General features: G+C 34.1%; 3 protein-coding genes across 3 annotated transcripts; 2 read left to right on the forward strand and 1 right to left on the reverse strand.

Moving 5' to 3' along the window:
• The first annotated feature begins 357 nt into the window (after nucleotides 1-357).
• Nucleotides 358-1,069, forward strand: LOC114189049 (ubiquitin-like protein 5). Its single transcript, XM_028077746.1, has 2 exons — nucleotides 358-663; nucleotides 843-1,069. The coding sequence occupies exon 1, from the start codon at nucleotides 435-437 to the stop codon at nucleotides 654-656; it is 222 nt and encodes a 73-aa protein (XP_027933547.1). The 5' UTR covers nucleotides 358-434; the 3' UTR covers nucleotides 657-663; nucleotides 843-1,069.
• LOC114189048 (BTB/POZ domain-containing protein At5g03250-like) lies at nucleotides 713-6,285 on the reverse strand. Its single transcript, XM_028077745.1, has 5 exons — nucleotides 5,980-6,285; nucleotides 5,715-5,784; nucleotides 4,226-5,437; nucleotides 3,143-3,652; nucleotides 713-3,006 (listed from the first exon to the last, which is right to left on the reverse strand). The coding sequence occupies exons 1-4, from the start codon at nucleotides 6,036-6,038 to the stop codon at nucleotides 3,173-3,175; spliced, it is 1,821 nt and encodes a 606-aa protein (XP_027933546.1). The 5' UTR covers nucleotides 6,039-6,285; the 3' UTR covers nucleotides 713-3,006; nucleotides 3,143-3,172.
• Nucleotides 6,286-7,130: 845 nt separating this feature from the next.
• Nucleotides 7,131-13,040, forward strand: LOC114188697 (protein PLASTID TRANSCRIPTIONALLY ACTIVE 12, chloroplastic). Its single transcript, XM_028077298.1, has 9 exons — nucleotides 7,131-7,370; nucleotides 7,538-8,221; nucleotides 8,561-8,673; nucleotides 9,495-9,754; nucleotides 10,357-10,478; nucleotides 11,093-11,161; nucleotides 12,030-12,083; nucleotides 12,205-12,309; nucleotides 12,455-13,040. Exons 1-9 carry the CDS (start codon nucleotides 7,317-7,319, stop codon nucleotides 12,551-12,553), a joined length of 1,560 nt encoding a protein of 519 aa, XP_027933099.1. The 5' UTR covers nucleotides 7,131-7,316; the 3' UTR covers nucleotides 12,554-13,040.
• The last annotated feature ends 4,534 nt before the right edge of the window (nucleotides 13,041-17,574 follow it).

Raw genomic sequence — 17,574 nt, forward strand, 5'->3', positions numbered from 1 at the left:
AAATGTTTTAAATAGGTCTCATTATTTTTTTTTTTGTCTTTCTTAGTTAAGTTTATTAATGTTTAAATTAATTCAATGTATTTTTATTAAAAAATAAGTATAAATACTTTATAATAAAAAATCATTTTTGTTTATTTTTTAGATAATTTTTTACTAAAAATAGTTTTTTTAAATTAAAAGAAACGATAAAGGAGTTAAATTTTTAAAAGGATCGATATATGTAAGATAAATCTCCATATATAATTTTGTAAATATAGATTTTATTTTTTCTCTCTGAAAATTTAAATATTATTAGCCAAGTCAAACTTGGTCGACACGCAATGCGAGGCGATGAACATAACTATAAATACGACTTTTCTCATTAAAGAAAGCCTCTAGACAAAGGAATAACTCTGGTTTGGAATTTGGGAATTAGGGTTGTTTGCATTGCGAAGATGATCGAGGTGGTGTTGAACGATCGACTAGGGAAGAAGGTGCGCGTGAAGTGCAACGACGATGATACCATCGGCGATCTGAAGAAGCTTGTGGCGGCTCAGACGGGCACCAGAGCCGACAAGATCCGCATCCAGAAGTGGTACACCATCTATAAGGATCACATCACTCTGAAGGATTATGAGATTCATGACGGCATGGGTCTCGAACTATACTACAACTAAACTCAAAGTATTTCCATCTCAAATCTTCTTTTAATCGTTTTCAAGTCGGTATTAGGGTTTTCATATTTTAGGGTTTTTGAGTTTCGATGTTCTTCTGCAATCAAGCTGTTTTCTGACATGTTTGTAATTCTAATAATTCGACTTAGACATTAACATCGTGTGTATTTTTGTTTTCTTTGTTTTCAGGTGTGTTTATACGCAGTATACTATGTGTTGTGAATGGGATAAGCTCTAAATGTAATTCTGACTTCCTAAAGTTCCCTTAGTTGAATAATGTATATCCCTTGCTATGGGTGAACGATGTATTGGAGCTTATGCAGTGTTTGCTTATGCCTCTTGCTTTTTAATTCTATAATGTTAGAACACACATGAATCTACATTTACGAGTTCAATTTTATCTGAATTTACGTGTCTTTTCGTTCTATAATTTGAAATGCCAAATATTCAAATTGAAGATGGTAAGCCGTCGCAGTTTTAAGTTTTTTTTTTTTCATAGTGATTACGTGGTAAGGGAAACTAAGGTTATAGCCCTACATAACCAGTCTTTAATTCAACATGTTATATAAATATATACCTTTGGATACGGTTCTTTCTATAGAAATCAAAATAACATATTCACCAGACCCGAACTTCTACGCTTGTGACTGTTCGTGGATAGATGATTCTTTGTACTCTTGTTCTATTTTGGCATTTGAGCGAAATCTGCCATGTGATTATTAATTGCTTAATCAATAAGCTAACTGATGTTTTTGAATGCCCCCAAAAGTAGTTTATAGAACATTTCCCAAATTTCAAACGGTAATATGATTATTTCTTTTCGGAAAAGCTTAGACACGGTCTGTGTTGCAGTTTGACAGTCATTGGCAAACACTGTATTTACAGTTTAACAGTTCTTTGCTTATTCTCTAGTACGCTCATGTCCCACTACAATGGGTAAAACTTCGTTATTCTCCGTGTACACATGTATGTGCCTCAAGATCTGTCTTTTATTTGTAACCGGTGATTGATTTTCAAATTCGGTCTGAATTCCTTAACCATAGAATATATTCTATCTGATAGAGGGTGTGAGAGGTCTCTTCCATTCAGAACTCATGAGCTATAATGTTCATATCTATCCAACCGCAGTCTGGTGTTTTTATCACTCCCCTATCTCGCATTCTTTCAGGAAGATTCCTCTCACAGGACATGGACGCTGTGTTCAATCAATCCCCTTATTCACCATTCCAGAGTGAGTACCTGCTGTTAACACTCCCAGAAGCTATATGACGTCTGTCATTGCATGTCCTAGCATATCTCTTCAGAAGAAAAAAGTTATCAATATGGTGATTTTTACTCAAGTATTTGAGGCATGATTGTATTTTAGTTGCGTCACAACGTAACTGAATTTTTTTCAAAACCAAGAGATCTTTTTAAAATCAAATACGTGCTTAATTCTCATGTTTGTTGTGTTCAGGATACTAGTGCTTGGACTAAAGAATATTGTCAGCAACATCTTGTTTTACTATACGAGGAATTGTAGAAATATACTTCCCGGTAACCAAACTGTTCGGTTTGCATAGCGATTGATTAAAATAATAGATTTTGCTTATATACCAATTAATTAAAATTTTATTCTCACGCTTGTTTGGATTGCCGTTCCCAATCACTCAATGCGCGTCCATTGTCTGTTTTCAGTAAATGCAATACATTCGCATCTTATAATATGAAAAGTTTGAAAAGGGAACAAAACATGCTATTCATCTCCTCTATCGCAATTCTCAGTTTTTACTAAAATTGTTAAGTCACTAACTAAATGCAAGATACAGATATTATCATTATTTTCCTACTCCATACGCATGTGCATGTAGTTTTGTATTTACAGTGTCTATGCCATCTACCTATCTACCTATCGACACGCAACTTCTGCATGCTGCCGCATTCAAGTGGTCATTAAACAACATGGTCAGATACATCCTTCGGGAGTAAATGGATATACACAGCTAGTATTTGCCAACAGTGAGCCAAGGGTTCTTCAAACAAGAAACTACTCCAGATAATCTACACAGGTTAGCTAAGGAATGAATAGGGTTAGTCACTTCGTTGATGGACAGAAAATATGGAAAATCAAGAGTCAGTGTCACTGGAAAAAAAAGGATGGACACCCCTAAGAGCCCCCATCAGAAAGTGCACCATAATCACCCTAGAGTTTCAAATCTGACAGGATCTCACGTTTGTATGTACCATACTAAGAAATAAATAGAGCTAAAACATTGACTGTATACAACCATCTCACAACTAAAGATCAGACAAAAAGCAGGAACAGAATGTTGGGTTTCTGCAACACATAAAGTTGTGACGACCACAATTCCTCCTGTCAGACACAGTAATGTAAGAAATGTGAGAATAGCACCCCATGAACTTCTTCTCTACCAACAAATTTGATTGTCAAGTTACAGACACATAAAAAATAGAATGCAAGTCAGAAGGAAATAATCATCTCCACTTACTTGTGCTGTTATGAAGTTCATTGAAATCTGTCAACCATTTCCATGATCTGGTTTTCCATTCGTAGTGGAAGTTGATGTCTTTATATTACTGTCATTGCAACTCTCTGACTTTTTTCTAAAGCCAAATCTTTTTGGTAAAATACTCCAACTTTTCTTTGTCTTAGTCAACTTCTGGAGCTCGCTTCTGATGCTTGAGCATTCCTTCTCCAGTTCCAAAAGACGTTCCCTCAAGTTTTCATTTCCCTCTGCAGTGTCCCGTTGACAAGGATCATCATTAGGGAGGATATTCCCACTGTGGCGAGGTCCGTTCTCAAGATTGTCAGAAACAAAGAACCACCCAGATATAGATGTGCGCAGTCTAAGCTGTTCAAAAAACAGGACTTGAACAATCACTCGTAGAGGCAGTCTTTCATTTTGTGCTGCATGAGTGCTTGCTTCCAGTGAGAGCTTTTGACAGTTCATCAATCTACAGAGTTGCTCCCGTTCAGAATCTGTCAGCCATGGATGTATCTGTAGTTGTCAGAGTTTTACATTAGAATGATCATATAATAATGTTATATTACTCTTGCGAGGTCGTTCTCAGGGGTTAGGATCTCTAAAGCATATTGAGATAAAACAAAATTACCATTTCATTGTTTAGATTTATGATTGAACTTTTGAAGAAAAAGTTGGTCCCAGTCCATATTCTCCAAATTGGAGGAAAGAACAAGAAAATATGTTGGATGAAATGGAATTTAGTGCATTTCCTCATTGCACCATCCATTCGATTCCATCACACTTTAAATAATCTAAAATATGAAACCTAGTAATGTTCTTTTCCATTCGGCTCTGTTCTATGAGAGATTCACTCACCAAATAGACCTGTAAAAAACCCTTTTTTCTTTGTCATGAGTTTAATTTTATTTTCATTCTTAATATAACTGCGGATAAGGCAGTAAGCAGTAGCTTTCAAATATCACTAATACTAACTCGGTTCATTCTTCCCCAATTTCAATTCTGTTTCAAAAGTTATATACATACCAAAACATTTAGTAAACCAGAAACATGACACAAGTTAATATTGGTTATCAAAAATGATCTAACCTTAAGGTATACATCTATTGCATGATATATACCATCATCAAGTGGCCTAGCGTAATCTGGAACTGCAATAGCTAGTGCCTGAAACTTAGCCAAGCTCATATTAGTATCTGAAGCCACCTCAGCAAGATATCCATCAAGCAAAGTTGCAACCATTGTCATAGGTGTCAATGCATCAGCTCCAGTCATCAATGCCCCCTGTTCAGTTATACATGGAGAAGCTGCTACAGATGCAGGCTGATATATAGACATAAAATGATCAAGGATCCTCTGGATGCAGTCAATATCATATAGTGTCTCCATTGAGTATCCTATATTTGGAATGAGAAGATCCACAAGTGCAGCCTGGTCCAGTTGAGCTCCTACCCTTCTCTCCAAATTTTCTCTACACGATGGACTTGCACTCAATATCATGGCTGTACGAAGCAGCCTAAGCAAATTCTTTGAGGATGTGACCCCTCTTTTATTAGGAATAAGCTCCACAATTTCTTCAAGTAGAGCCCTTTGGTCTGCTTCGGAAGTACTAGGAATGGTAGCATGGCCTTTATCAGTGAAGCTTGATTGCCTATTCATCAAGGGGAGAAACCTTCTAAGATAATATATGAGAGATGCAGCAACAACATCAGATTTCATTCCTTTTGCTTCAATTGCCATAATGAGTCGTTTATAAAAGGGTAGGCTTAACAAAGACACATCATAAAACCACCAATAGTCACTTTGAGAAGATCTTGTATCAGTAGAAATTCCATTCCATAATGCATGGTTGTCTGCTTGATTTTGCTTGTAATTACGTGCAGCCACTGGCCAGCTGAGTAAGTTCGGATCTGAGCAAGCCTTCATAGCTAAGGAATCAATGCATCTTGAAACTACATGGAGGTCTCCCGCAAAGGGTTGCACTTCCTCACATGTTTCAAGGGCTTTTATGGAATCTGGCCAATTGCTGAAAATTTCATTGAGAAAAGTCTCAGTCTGTGCAACGAGATTCCCTTCACCATACTCTTCAGTCATTTGCAGGTACTCAGCTGCACATCTTAGGCTGACTACATTTAATGATGTGATTTCTATTTTTACACCGTAGCAGAAGCTGGTTATATCCTCAAATGTTTTTGCTCCACCAGGAACATCATGAAGTTGCAAAACACAACTTGATCCATCCTCATTAGAGGACTCTGCAATAAGTTTCTTCAGTAGGCCACTTCTAGAAAGCAATGGAAACTGCATCAAAATCACAAACACAAACGTAGAAACAAACTAAGGATCAACTTGAGAAGACATTCAAAGTCATAGAAGTTCAAGAGACGGGGAAAAATCAACTCTTGAATGCATGCAACATGTGAAAGAATAAAACTTGGACGCAGATCTTCAGGGGCTTCTAGTGTTGTTCTCGTGTCAAGATTGAAGCTCTTCACCGTGGCAACTTATATCAATTTTTAAAGCAAACCTAAAAGCACATGCATCTAAGTTTTGTCTTACGCTAAATAGGAACAAGCACCTTGTGGAGGAAAAAAGAGATTTCGCCAACTTCAACGGTAACATCACTTGGTAGTCCTGTCGTACAGACCCTGAATGCAAAACAATATTAGTATAAATGATCCAAATTAGGAGAATTCAAAAACAAAGTGATGAAAAAATCGTCAAGGGATACAAGGTTACATTTTTATTTATGTGGGAACCTAACAATTATGAAATTAACAAAACGAAGGTTAATTGCAGAAGGACCCATTAGAGTATAGATTTTGATAGAGATGAATGATCACCACGTTTGACCTTCCCGACGAAAAGGTTCGGACTTTGACCCCTGCTTCGTGAATGCCATTATTATTCATATATCTAATTAATTATTTGGAATACGGATTGTTGTTTGAAGATTGATAAATTGAGATATTGGAGGGTCGAGGAAGGTGAAAAGGTAGAAAAAAAGAAAGAAAGATGGAAGTGACGATGCTCCACACACAAGAAGCCAGTAACTGAAGGAGCGACGAAAACGGTTAACGTAGCTATCTCCAAATTCCGCTTATGATGTCTCTCTCTCTCCTCTTTTATCCAATAATTTGTTAGCTTGCGTAGCGCTGGGACAATGTCATTTTCTGTGTGTGCAGGTAGCTAGCTATGGATTTCATTCCATTATAAAAAAATTGAGATTCAATTTAAACTGATTTCAAAATAACATTAAAATTGAATTAATTCAATCTAATATTTTTGTTAACTAAGAATAAAATCACAATAATGAATGAATTTTTCGATTCACGGAAAGTATTTTTATTAAAAACTTACATTTTACAGTATTCCTCCACAACTTAATCTAAACTATAGTTCACAAGTCAGATTGATTTCAAATTAATACAGAAATTAAGTATTATATCGCAACTTAATATAAACAATAATTCACAAGTCAAATTAATTTCAAGTTTTTTTAAATACACAAATAATAAATTTATCAATATTCAGATTATGTTTGATTTAGGGATACGTTGGATAAAAATACATATTTAGTAGGTTTACAATCTTTGTTATTTATTAATAAACAATATTATTCTCTTCAGTTTTAAGGAGTTTTCATAAAATTTTCTGTAATATTTAATGTTTTCATAAAAAAAATAATTTTCTTTTTTATTTCTGATTTTTTTTTTTGTAAATTTTGGATTTAAACCTTCACTTCAAAGGTTGATTAATTACCCTCTTTTTACTCATTTTGCAATGATAAAAAACTATCATACATCAGGTAAGTTCCATCGTTCTATTTTTATTTTTTTTTGTAATGGTAAAAAAATGATATATTTACAAAAGTTGAAGAACTAAAGTCATCGCTATGAAAGTATAATAACCATTACAGAAATAAATAACAAATGTTCAAACATTTAAAAAAAGAGAAAATGAAGCCTAATAAAGTGATTTTTTTTTATTTTATTTCTTACAACTTTCGAGAAATGAAGAGTTTTATCCAGATGGAAGAGTAAATAGAGATAACCGATAAAGAAGCACCGTTCCCTCTCCATCGCTGCAACTCTATCTCTCGGTAACGGAGTAACCATTAACGACGCCGTTTTGAATTTCGTCATCCACGCTTGGGCAACCCAGGCTTCAGTGGGAGCTCATGGCTTCCATTCATTCCAATCTCATCCCCAATTTGTCCTTCAATCGCTTCCAGGTTACCCTTCTAACTTCAACTTTTCGCCTTATCTGCATTTTACATTAACGATATAAACAAAAAAGGAAATCAATTTCTTATATTACATGCCATTGTTGGATGAGAAATTTGGCTAATTTAGTTTGTATTGTACAATGGTTGAAAATTGAAACCAAACCTTATTATAGGCACCACCATCATCGTACCTTGTTGGTGCTGGTATTGTGCAACCTGGAGTTACTTTAAGCAATTACTGTAGAAGAAGGAGGGTTCCTTGCATAAAGTGCGAAAACAAAGACGAGGAGCACATTAAGCATGTATCAGTGGAGCGGCCACCCTATCACATTTACTTTGACTCCACCTCCGGCGAAGTCGAGCCGGCCTCCGGTGCCCGAGCGAGTATTCCCAGTCAGGAGTATTGGCCTGAGGGAACTGCCAGTCGTGTGAGAGCTGCTAGGGCACCTGCTCCAACTGCTGAATCATCAACCTCTCCATCTTATGGAGCCAAGCCTGGAAGCAGGAGGAAGAACTTCAAGGCTTCTGTTCCTGCTGCTTCTTCTTCTTCTTCGTCTGAGCCCATTGTTGAATTTACTGGTGCTGGTTCTGGCTCTTCGGAGCTTTTGGTTGAGTCCTCCGAAGAATCTCAGGATCACTCGTCTGACTTTGTTGTTTATCAGTCTGAACCCGAGGAGGAAGAATTGAGTGAATATGAGTTCAATAAGAGAGTTGGACTTCCTCATCCGTTTGTTGATCCAAAGGCTAAAAAGCCGATGGAGGGGATACTTCCCAATGAGGAGCTGTGGTGGAATTGGAAACAGCCGGAGAAAGAGCAATGGTCTAGGTGGCAAAGGAGGAAACCTGATGTTGAAACGGTTAGTGTTCATTTTCGATTTTGCGCTTTATGGTCGGAATTTATTTTGTCTGTGGATAAATTCACCATGGTCAATTAATGGATTAAATTAAAAGGTCATGTGGGCAGTTCATTTTTTCTGTTGGCAATCTGGTTAAATGACTACAATGATTTGGGATGTAAAATCATTTTCTTGTAAGGTGCTCCCCGTCCCCATGTGAGATACTTTTATTTTGTTAGATCATACACGGTCATGTTCATCAAACAATAGGTCTAAAAGCCAGTCATATATGTTGAAGTCACAAATTCTGTTTTGTTTATTAAGTTTTACATATTGAACCTCTACTCTTTCATTTTTCAGGTTTTCCTGAAAGCTATGGCAGAAACTGGACAAATAAAGCTTCACGGTGAAGAACCGACATTAACAGAAACTGCCCTTTATCGAGCAAGGCGCGAAATTTACAAACAAGAAAGGTATTGTTGACTAACAACATAGTTCTGATAATCCTAGAAATAAAAATGGTATTCTTGTAGTGCATCCTAAATGTAAAGCATATCAGAGGTGCAAACAAAGTGATTAACTAGATAGGTTAAACACCAGTTGCTTGAAGATTGGAAAAAATTCTGAAAGGACTGAGAAAATGCATGTGAGTAACCTCACATGCTAAGAAGATTACTTGACGCAAATCACATCATGAGTTAACTAACTGTAAGGAGGGTAACTTGACAAAGTTCTTGCTTTCCTGGACGAACATATATGCTGCTCCAAGTTTATTTAAGCCCCTCCATTATATGTACTTTATAATAAACCGAGTTAAAAAAAGTGGTACCAGTCAATATGCTTCATTCATTTAAAAGGTTCAAGTTTGAGTTTTTGCTTCCTTGTTAAAATGGATGTACTTGGTGAACAACGGATTACAAGACTCATTAAATATGTATCTTTTCAAAAGGAAAGGAAAATATACTATTAGTTGTTTTTTTTAAAGCAAAAGTAAAGAGCACAGTTGAACGCAAGAAAAAATATTGAGAAAACCTACCTACAATGGGCTGTGTTGGGTTTTAGTATGCCTAAGCATAAGTGTGTGGGGTTGAATTTAATTTTTCTTAATTGTAAATTCATACAGAAGAATTAATTTTAAAATTCAAAATCATTTTATCTTGAATTGGCATAAAAATTCTTCCCACTTCATTTTATTTTTGCTTTCAAACTGGGAAAATGTCAAGTACAAAAGCTTCCTGTATTATTTTGTCTAATCACATAATTGAATCAATTAAAATACTCTTGATTTTTGAAGGCTTCAGGCTGAGCAAGATAGACTGGAAAGAGACGGTCCAATTGCATACTATTCAGAATGGGTGAAAGCATGGAAAAGGGACACATCTCGCGAAGCTATTCAGAAACATTTTGAAGAGACTGGAGAAGATGAAAATGCACAACTAATTGAAATGTTTTGCCACCAAACCGACAGAGAGTACCGTGTAATGATGGGGACTGATTATCGAATTCAAAGGGATCCTTTAGCAATGCGAATGAGGGAAGATCAGATTAAGCAAAGTACTGACTTTAAAACTTAAATATTTATGTCATGACTGTATCTTTTTAGTTTCCAGTCATCTAATGGCACATGGCCATTCTTATTTCTATGATTTTGAATTTGTTTCATTTTAATTAGCTGTTTGTTAAAGAACCATTTAATGGCCTTTTTTTCTCAAGAAAACAAACACTACTATGTATGCTCTTATCTGGACCAATTTTTAATGTATTTAAGAAATAAGAGAATAATTGACTGAAGTTATATCAGAAAGGAGAACTTTCCTTTTTGTTATTATATCTATTTACTGATCATCTGCTTTTCTTCGAAAGTCTTTTATTCTTTTTTTTTCTATATCAATTTCACTATAATTAACTCGGAGTTTCAGCATCTTACATCTTGTTGTCCTCCTTGAAACTCCGGGCTTGCATTTATTTCCTGTTTACTTAATTAGAGGTCATATACTTTTACCTCTAATAATTATTATTAAACTATTCACCTGTTGTCTGTCGTCATCATGACATAATTTATGCATTGGCATCTTTTTATCTAACAATTTTGCTCACTTTACTGATAATATTTTAATTCAGAATATTTGATTAAAAAATATTCGTCTTTCTTGCAGTATGGGGCGGAGATCCAGTTTACCCGACTGTGAACTATATTCAAGATCCAAATGAAGTGATTGACTACAGGGGGCCAAATTTTCATGACCCAACACCAAATATGGTGGCTTATCTTAAGGAGGTTATTTTCTGATTACTCCTTTTCGTAAAAATGGGAGTACTTTGCAACAGTTAGTCTCTTTAGATGAATATGAACATATATCTCCAGGATGGTGTGCTAACAGAATTGGCATAAATTTTCACACTGTTTAAATTATGTGCTTGATACTACTTATACTGTCTCCAAAATGTGAGCTTCATATGGTAATTTATTGTTATTTTTATCCACTTCATAACTTAATTATTACAAAATAGTGTGATGGTTTTAACTCAATATCTTGTCTTACTTTTCTCTCGAATTCCTTAAAAAAAAAAGTAAGACAATTCTCCATGTTGGTTATGAGATGAAGATGAATCTGTTATTGTTAGATTCATTTCTGTTCCAATCCTTTCAATTTACTGTTATTTGTTACTTTATGAGGATAGTCCCCCTAAGCACTTGGCATACTGTTACAAGTGTCGTACTGTAGTCATTGGCCAAATTTTTGCCCTCAAAATAATGGTTTTTGTCTGTTTTACTGATTGTTGAAACATTCATTTTCACACTTACATGATGCCAAGACCAATTTTTTAATAAAAGTGGTGATTATTTTATTTATGCCACAATTTCTGAATTTCTATTGTTTATACGATCAGCATGGGAAACTCATTTCAAGGGAAGAGTTTGACAAGAATATGGCTGAGGAAAAGACTGAACAAGTTGAGGTAAGGAAGTTTGAGCTTGATAATATTAATTGATTGGATTATTTTGCAGACTAATGAGTTGCATATAGGGAATTTCTTTCTTGAAGAGATTTATTGTTTGGTTTTGTATGATTTGCCTTAACTTGGTTTAGCTTAGATTCAATTGTGCAAAAAGAATGAACTAAAAGAAAGGTGAAAGCTGGATACACTCAACTAATGTTGAGGGGCAAGAGCTCAGAGTTACGTAGACTCAGAGCATGGGAATTTTAGTTGGCTGTCGTGAACTAAGTTTTGCTCACATATACCAAGGAGGCAATGAGTGTCACTTGTCTTTTTTCCAATTCAATATATCAATTCTGCCTAATGGGGTGGAAAATTATCATTTTATCAGGAACCTTAAAATCTCATTACTCGTAAAGAATGATCTCCGTTGACACAATAGATGGGAATCTAGATGGAAATTTAAAATGGTAGAGAAAGCTACAAATTCAAATAAGAAAAATATCTTTATTCTTTGAATTTATTTGTTAAAGTTGAGCCATAAAACCGGGAAGATCCATTTTAAAGTACATATTTCATGAGTAAGTTTTCTCTTTATCACGGCAACCTATACTATCATGAATAAGTTTTCATGATCCTCATATCTAATTTATAGCGGGTAGACATGACCTTTTCGAAAGTTCCCAAAAGTTTTAAACGGATTTATAACTCATTGACAACAGAATTATTATGGAATAACTTATAGTATTGGTTGGTTTTTTCACTTGAACTTCTTCCTTTACTCAGATCAAGTTATGAACCACTTATAACAATTACTTTCTGCTTTTTATCCTCCTTCATTTAATACTACCTTTGACCTGTCAATACCCTTTGTTTTGTATTATGGCAGATGACGGACATGGATGAAGCTATGGCCAAAGCTGTTGACATTGGGGAAAATGATGTGAGCTTCTGTTCAGTCATTTTAATAGAATTTCATTTATAGTAGTTGTCTCGTTAGTTTTATTCCAAAATGATTGGATATAAGAAACATTTTCTCCCTTGTTTCTCTCTCTATTGACCAGGATGAAGAGGATAGTGATGTTGAGGAGGTAGAGGAAGAGGGGGAAGAGAAGCTTAGTGATTATTGGAGTGTGTTGAAAAGTACTCCTGAGCTTCGCAAGTCAAAGGTACTGTGTTGTAAATAAAATATTTTCTAGTAGTTGTTTCTCTGCTGGTGTGATCTATTTTCTAGTTAAGTAATGAATCAAAGGCTTTCTGGTATATCTCATTGTTTAATTGACAAATCATCCCTTCCTCTCCTTGAATATGCAGCCAAAGCCAAAGAAAGATGGTCCTATGTCACTGGAAGAAGCTGTAGACGATTCAGAAAACTTGACTGATTTCCTCATGGACTTTGAAGAAGAAGAATGACATGCATCCTTTGTTCCATGTCAAGTGAAGTATTATGTTGCTTTGTAGACAGAATAGAAGGTTTGGTTGTTAGTCTTCCTTGTCGATTTCTATATTCTAGGTAGCCATAGCCACAGTGGATGATGTGGCCAATGCGATAATTGTTAGAGTGCGATTCTGATTCAAGGGTTCTAGTTTCTGTTAAGCACTTGTTCCCTAGACATGTCTACATTAACAATTTTGATATCCCTCTTCATACGGAACATAGAACTTAGCCGATAAATTAACTAGGAAGGTGACCATTCTAATATATTAAACATATTGGTGCATATTGTAGTTTTGGTGCAAAATAGATGTGTGAAGTTACGCATCTTCTTTCTCAAGTAGTTCAAATAACGATGTCCTCGTTCATTGAGATTTACGACCCCCTAAGAATTTGGCCCAAGGCATGTACATAGACTTTAGATTTGGTTGCATCAATGTATATGGGTCCACCACTTTTGTTTGATCCGTTTGATTAATTCTATTTAATCTGTTGTCTATGGTTTATTTGAAAGAAATTATCACGCATCTCAAATATTACGATAAAGTGCACATTTTATTGCTATATAGCATGCCTTCTTATTGTTGTAAAACAGGCAGAAGTCATACATGGAGATAATATTCTCTAATTTAGTTTTTATAAACAATTACACACACAGTCAGAAGGCGGTCTATATTTTTAGGGTTATTATTACAATTAATTTATCATTATTTCTAACTACTATTATAAAGAATAGGGTTAAATATGTTTTTGGTCCTTCAGGTTGAGTGAATTTTGGAATTAGTCTCTCATCAAAACTTTATACCAATTTAATCCTTCATCTTTTAAAATGCGTGAATTTAGTCCTTTTAACCAAATTTTGTTAAGTTTATCTGACGTTTCAAGCACATTTCATGATAGTATTTAAGTTAACATTGAAGTAAAAATGTATCAAACAGTGTAAATAATTTAAATACTATCATAAAATGCACTTGAAACATCAGATAAACTTAACAAAATTTGGTTAAAATGACTAAATTCACGCATTTTGAAGGATGAAGAACTAAATTGGTCAAAAGTTTTGATGAGGGACTAATTTCAAATTTCGCTGAATTTTGAGGGACCAAAAACATATTTAACCCTAAAGAATATATCAAAATAGTTTTTTTCGTTCAATTTTCATTGGGAAAAAGAGCACATGGACCGAAGGAGGGGGAAACGTTGTAGGCTTTTACTTCCTGCACCGCAACAATTTCTTTATTCACCTGTTCAAATTTTTAAAATAACCACCCTCTGTAAAGTTACTTCTAGTTCTACTAGAATAAATGTTTGGAAAATTTTCCGGAAAGAATTTTTTTGAATTTCTGGAACAAAATTTCAGAAGATTTCTAAAACAAAATTTTTGGAACGAGATTTGTGGTACATAATTAAATGGAACGTGTAGAATGCATTCTGAAACAAGCTTTCAGAAATAATTCTGAAACACTCCTACATGAAATATATTTGGAAAGAACTTTCCGGAACATATGACATGTGTTAAGGAAGATTTTTCAAAACAAGTTTTTTTATGCCTTTTCTTTCTTGTCTTCCTCTGCAGCGCGCCGCGGTGGTGGCAGCAGTGATAGTGTGGTGTGGAGCAATGGTGAAAAGTATTTATCTTTTCATGTTATTAAGGGAGTGCAGTTCGTACTTGTGGGGCTGCAGAAAGTAATATCCAAAGTTATAACGTATCATACATCTTTTAGGCCCAGTTAACCTGTATATTTTCAGAGTATTTTCTTTTTCCTCGTGCGATTAAGTTTTTGGGCAACTCCCATTCCTTCTTAAATGAGCTTCCGAAATATAGAAAAAAAAATCCATTCCGAAAAAACATTCCACAATAAATACGAGATGTGTTAGGTTTATAGAAGGAATTTTATTGAAGAGACACAATATTAATGAGACTTGAATCCAATCACATAAGACATTAAAATCACTCTCAACACAAAACCTCTCAAAACCTTAAAATGATTAACACATTTTCGGTGTTCTTTTTGGTAAATGATGTAGAACATTTCTTTCTGTATCTAAACATAATCTGAGAATCCATTCATATACTTTCCTCGCATCGGCAAAATCATATGTATGACAAAAATTGAAGTACGAGAAGAATTCAACAAAGCAATGATTAAAAAAATGAAAGATAACTAATTAAATATCCAACTTTGAACAAAGGAAACTCGATGACTCTGACCTCAATTCCAGAGTTAGGTATTGGGTGCGTATCCTCACATTTGAAATCCCATGTGGAATTCAACTTCAATCACAACCTCTTCTCTCAAATTTACTTTTCCTCTAATGTTGTTCTAAAACTGTTAGTTGCTTGCTTAATTCCTCACTGAATTATTTACTTTCATGAATTAATTAAAAAACGCAGATATTCATTTTAAATTCAAAGCAATTATTATGTCCAACTCTGACAATATCAATAAATAAAAACGCAGTGACCCTGTTTGAAAATTGTATGGTTTCATTTTTCAAACATGGACCAATATACAACTTATTTGACTAATTTTATAAATGGTACTATATATTTATATTAATATTATGATTTACGATGCAGTGTGTGTGTTGCGCGCGTGTATTTTGCCTTTTGCACACACGGGCAAAACTCGTGACTATTTTGGCTCTCTTGTGATAATTTGATGTTTGACTCAACCATGTGCTGCTATTGCGTTCTACGAAGCACTATTCGCCACATTATAAAACTTGTCACGATCAACCAAATAATAGAGCCCAAAACAAAATGAACACAAATAAATAAAATAAATAAAATTAGACCTGAAAAAGTGGTTTAGGATCACATTAATAAACAATAATCCCTTTGATTTATTAGGAAGAATAAACAGAGCTTTTTATTTTTGTTTCTTTTTGGATCTTAGTGACTTCCAGAGCATATTTGAGCTAAATCTGATGAAGTTAAAACGAAATCTAATAAAAAGCCCAGGTGTGTTGTTCTCTACCCCTAGATCACAATAATTTATTCTCTCTACCCTACACTATCCAACGGATTCTTCTCCTAGATCTTAAAAGTGCCCTACAAATTAAAATATCATTCCTTCCAGTAATTGAAAATTGTTACCAATATTATAATGAACTTTTATGGTCATAATTCTCTGCAGAATTAATAGCATCATTGATGTCTAACATTTTCTAAACCAAGAAATGTGTTCAACCCACTTGCCTTGCTTGGAATGTGGTCCCATTAATAATACACCCTTTCCTACTTAGGGCTTCACATTCAAATGCATCTTTGACACTATTTCATAACATCAAACCTTTCAATTCTTTATCTTAAGGGACACTCCACAACTTTTATATTCACCCTTCTACAATACCAATATCTAGAAAAAAAATAAAAAAAAAATAAAATAAAAAATATGTTTGACCACCCCATCTCAAGTGGTCTACATTTTTTCTACTTTTTTATATTTTATTCCCAAAACCTCCTTAGTAATAATATGTCATATTTCACTGTTGAGGGGCACACATGGTATGTGCATAAGAGAGACAAAAAGAGAGAAAAATATATTAAGGGTAGAAATAGTATTAATAATCTAATGACAAGGAATTTGGGATTTGACTTGAAAGACAGAATGTTTATTGTAGGTGTTTTGTAGGTCCATTTTCACTAACCAAGATGATATAGAAATGATTAGCAAGTATGGTGTTGAGCAAACATGAATTTATTATTATAATTGCTATAATTAAAAACAAAAACTGTTAATGGGTTTATTATGTTTGATGTGTGTCACCCAAAACATGGCCAAGAAAAAATCCAAATGGATGTTGCCTTGCTTTCTTGCTCCCAGTTACCTTTGAAATCTCGCAAACAAAAGAGAGTGAAAAAACACAAACATTTGGTCAACATGTTTCATTCTCTCTCTACCAATCTTTATGTTCTTACGTTTCAAAAAAGACACTTATGCCTCAACCTAAACCTAAACTAAACCAAACCCCCTTTTCATTCATCACTTATAATTATGCTTACTGCCACTCTTAACCTTTCTTTATCACTCATTAGTCGCATTCATCTCATGCTACACACCAAAATCATTACCCCTGGGCTCCACTTCTTAATTATTCTCTTCCCTTTACCAACTTTCTCTACCTTCTACTACTTTCTTCCTCACTCTAATCACTACTTCAAAACTTTTTTATTATCATAATTACCTTATCAATACTTTTATTTTTTTATATTTTACCATCTAACTTTATTTTTAAATTAATTAAGCCTATGTGTTAGTGTTAGTTACCTTCACTCCATCTCATCTTTAACTTCAACATATATTTCACACTATTCGGTTTACACAAAGGGTTATGTATGCATAAAACCCTTACGATGATTCATTATTGATGTTTTTCTTTTCTAACTAAATAATGTAGTTGCTAGGTTGAATTAATTTATTTTATCCAGTGAAATGAATTAATTTGAAGATTATGATTATATAATAATTCATAAATTTTATGAGCATGGAGTGAAATGGGACAAGTGTGTTATTTTTGTTGTTTTGGGACAGGGATGTCTCTGATCCCTACAAGTCCCATTCTCATACTTATTATACAGCAATTTTCTATGACTTTGAAATGTATTATTTATTTTTCTTTCTTATCATTAAGAGGCACTTAAGGGAGGATAAGAATGGAGCAACGTGTAAGGTTTAAATATTTGTAATTTCTTTCAGCTACCGGTAAAATTATAATAAAAAGCTACCTAATCATAGTTTAATTCTCATTTCCTGATTTGTTGCGAATATTAAAAATGTTTTGAAGTCAAAAAGAGAAATTTATAATATTTTTCTTTTTCTTATGGGAATGTAATTTAAATATGATATAATTAAATGTATCTTTTTGTCCATTAAAAAAGATAATTTTATTCAAATTATATATAATTTTTATTATATGATGAGGTTAAGGCTAAATGCAAACAATATGTAAAGCAAAGAAAATAAATACCACTTAAATGACTTACTCATTGATC

This window comes from Vigna unguiculata, chromosome 6 (genome assembly GCF_004118075.2).
Source record: "Vigna unguiculata cultivar IT97K-499-35 chromosome 6, ASM411807v1, whole genome shotgun sequence".
In the NCBI taxonomy this organism is placed as follows: domain Eukaryota; kingdom Viridiplantae; phylum Streptophyta; class Magnoliopsida; order Fabales; family Fabaceae; genus Vigna; species Vigna unguiculata.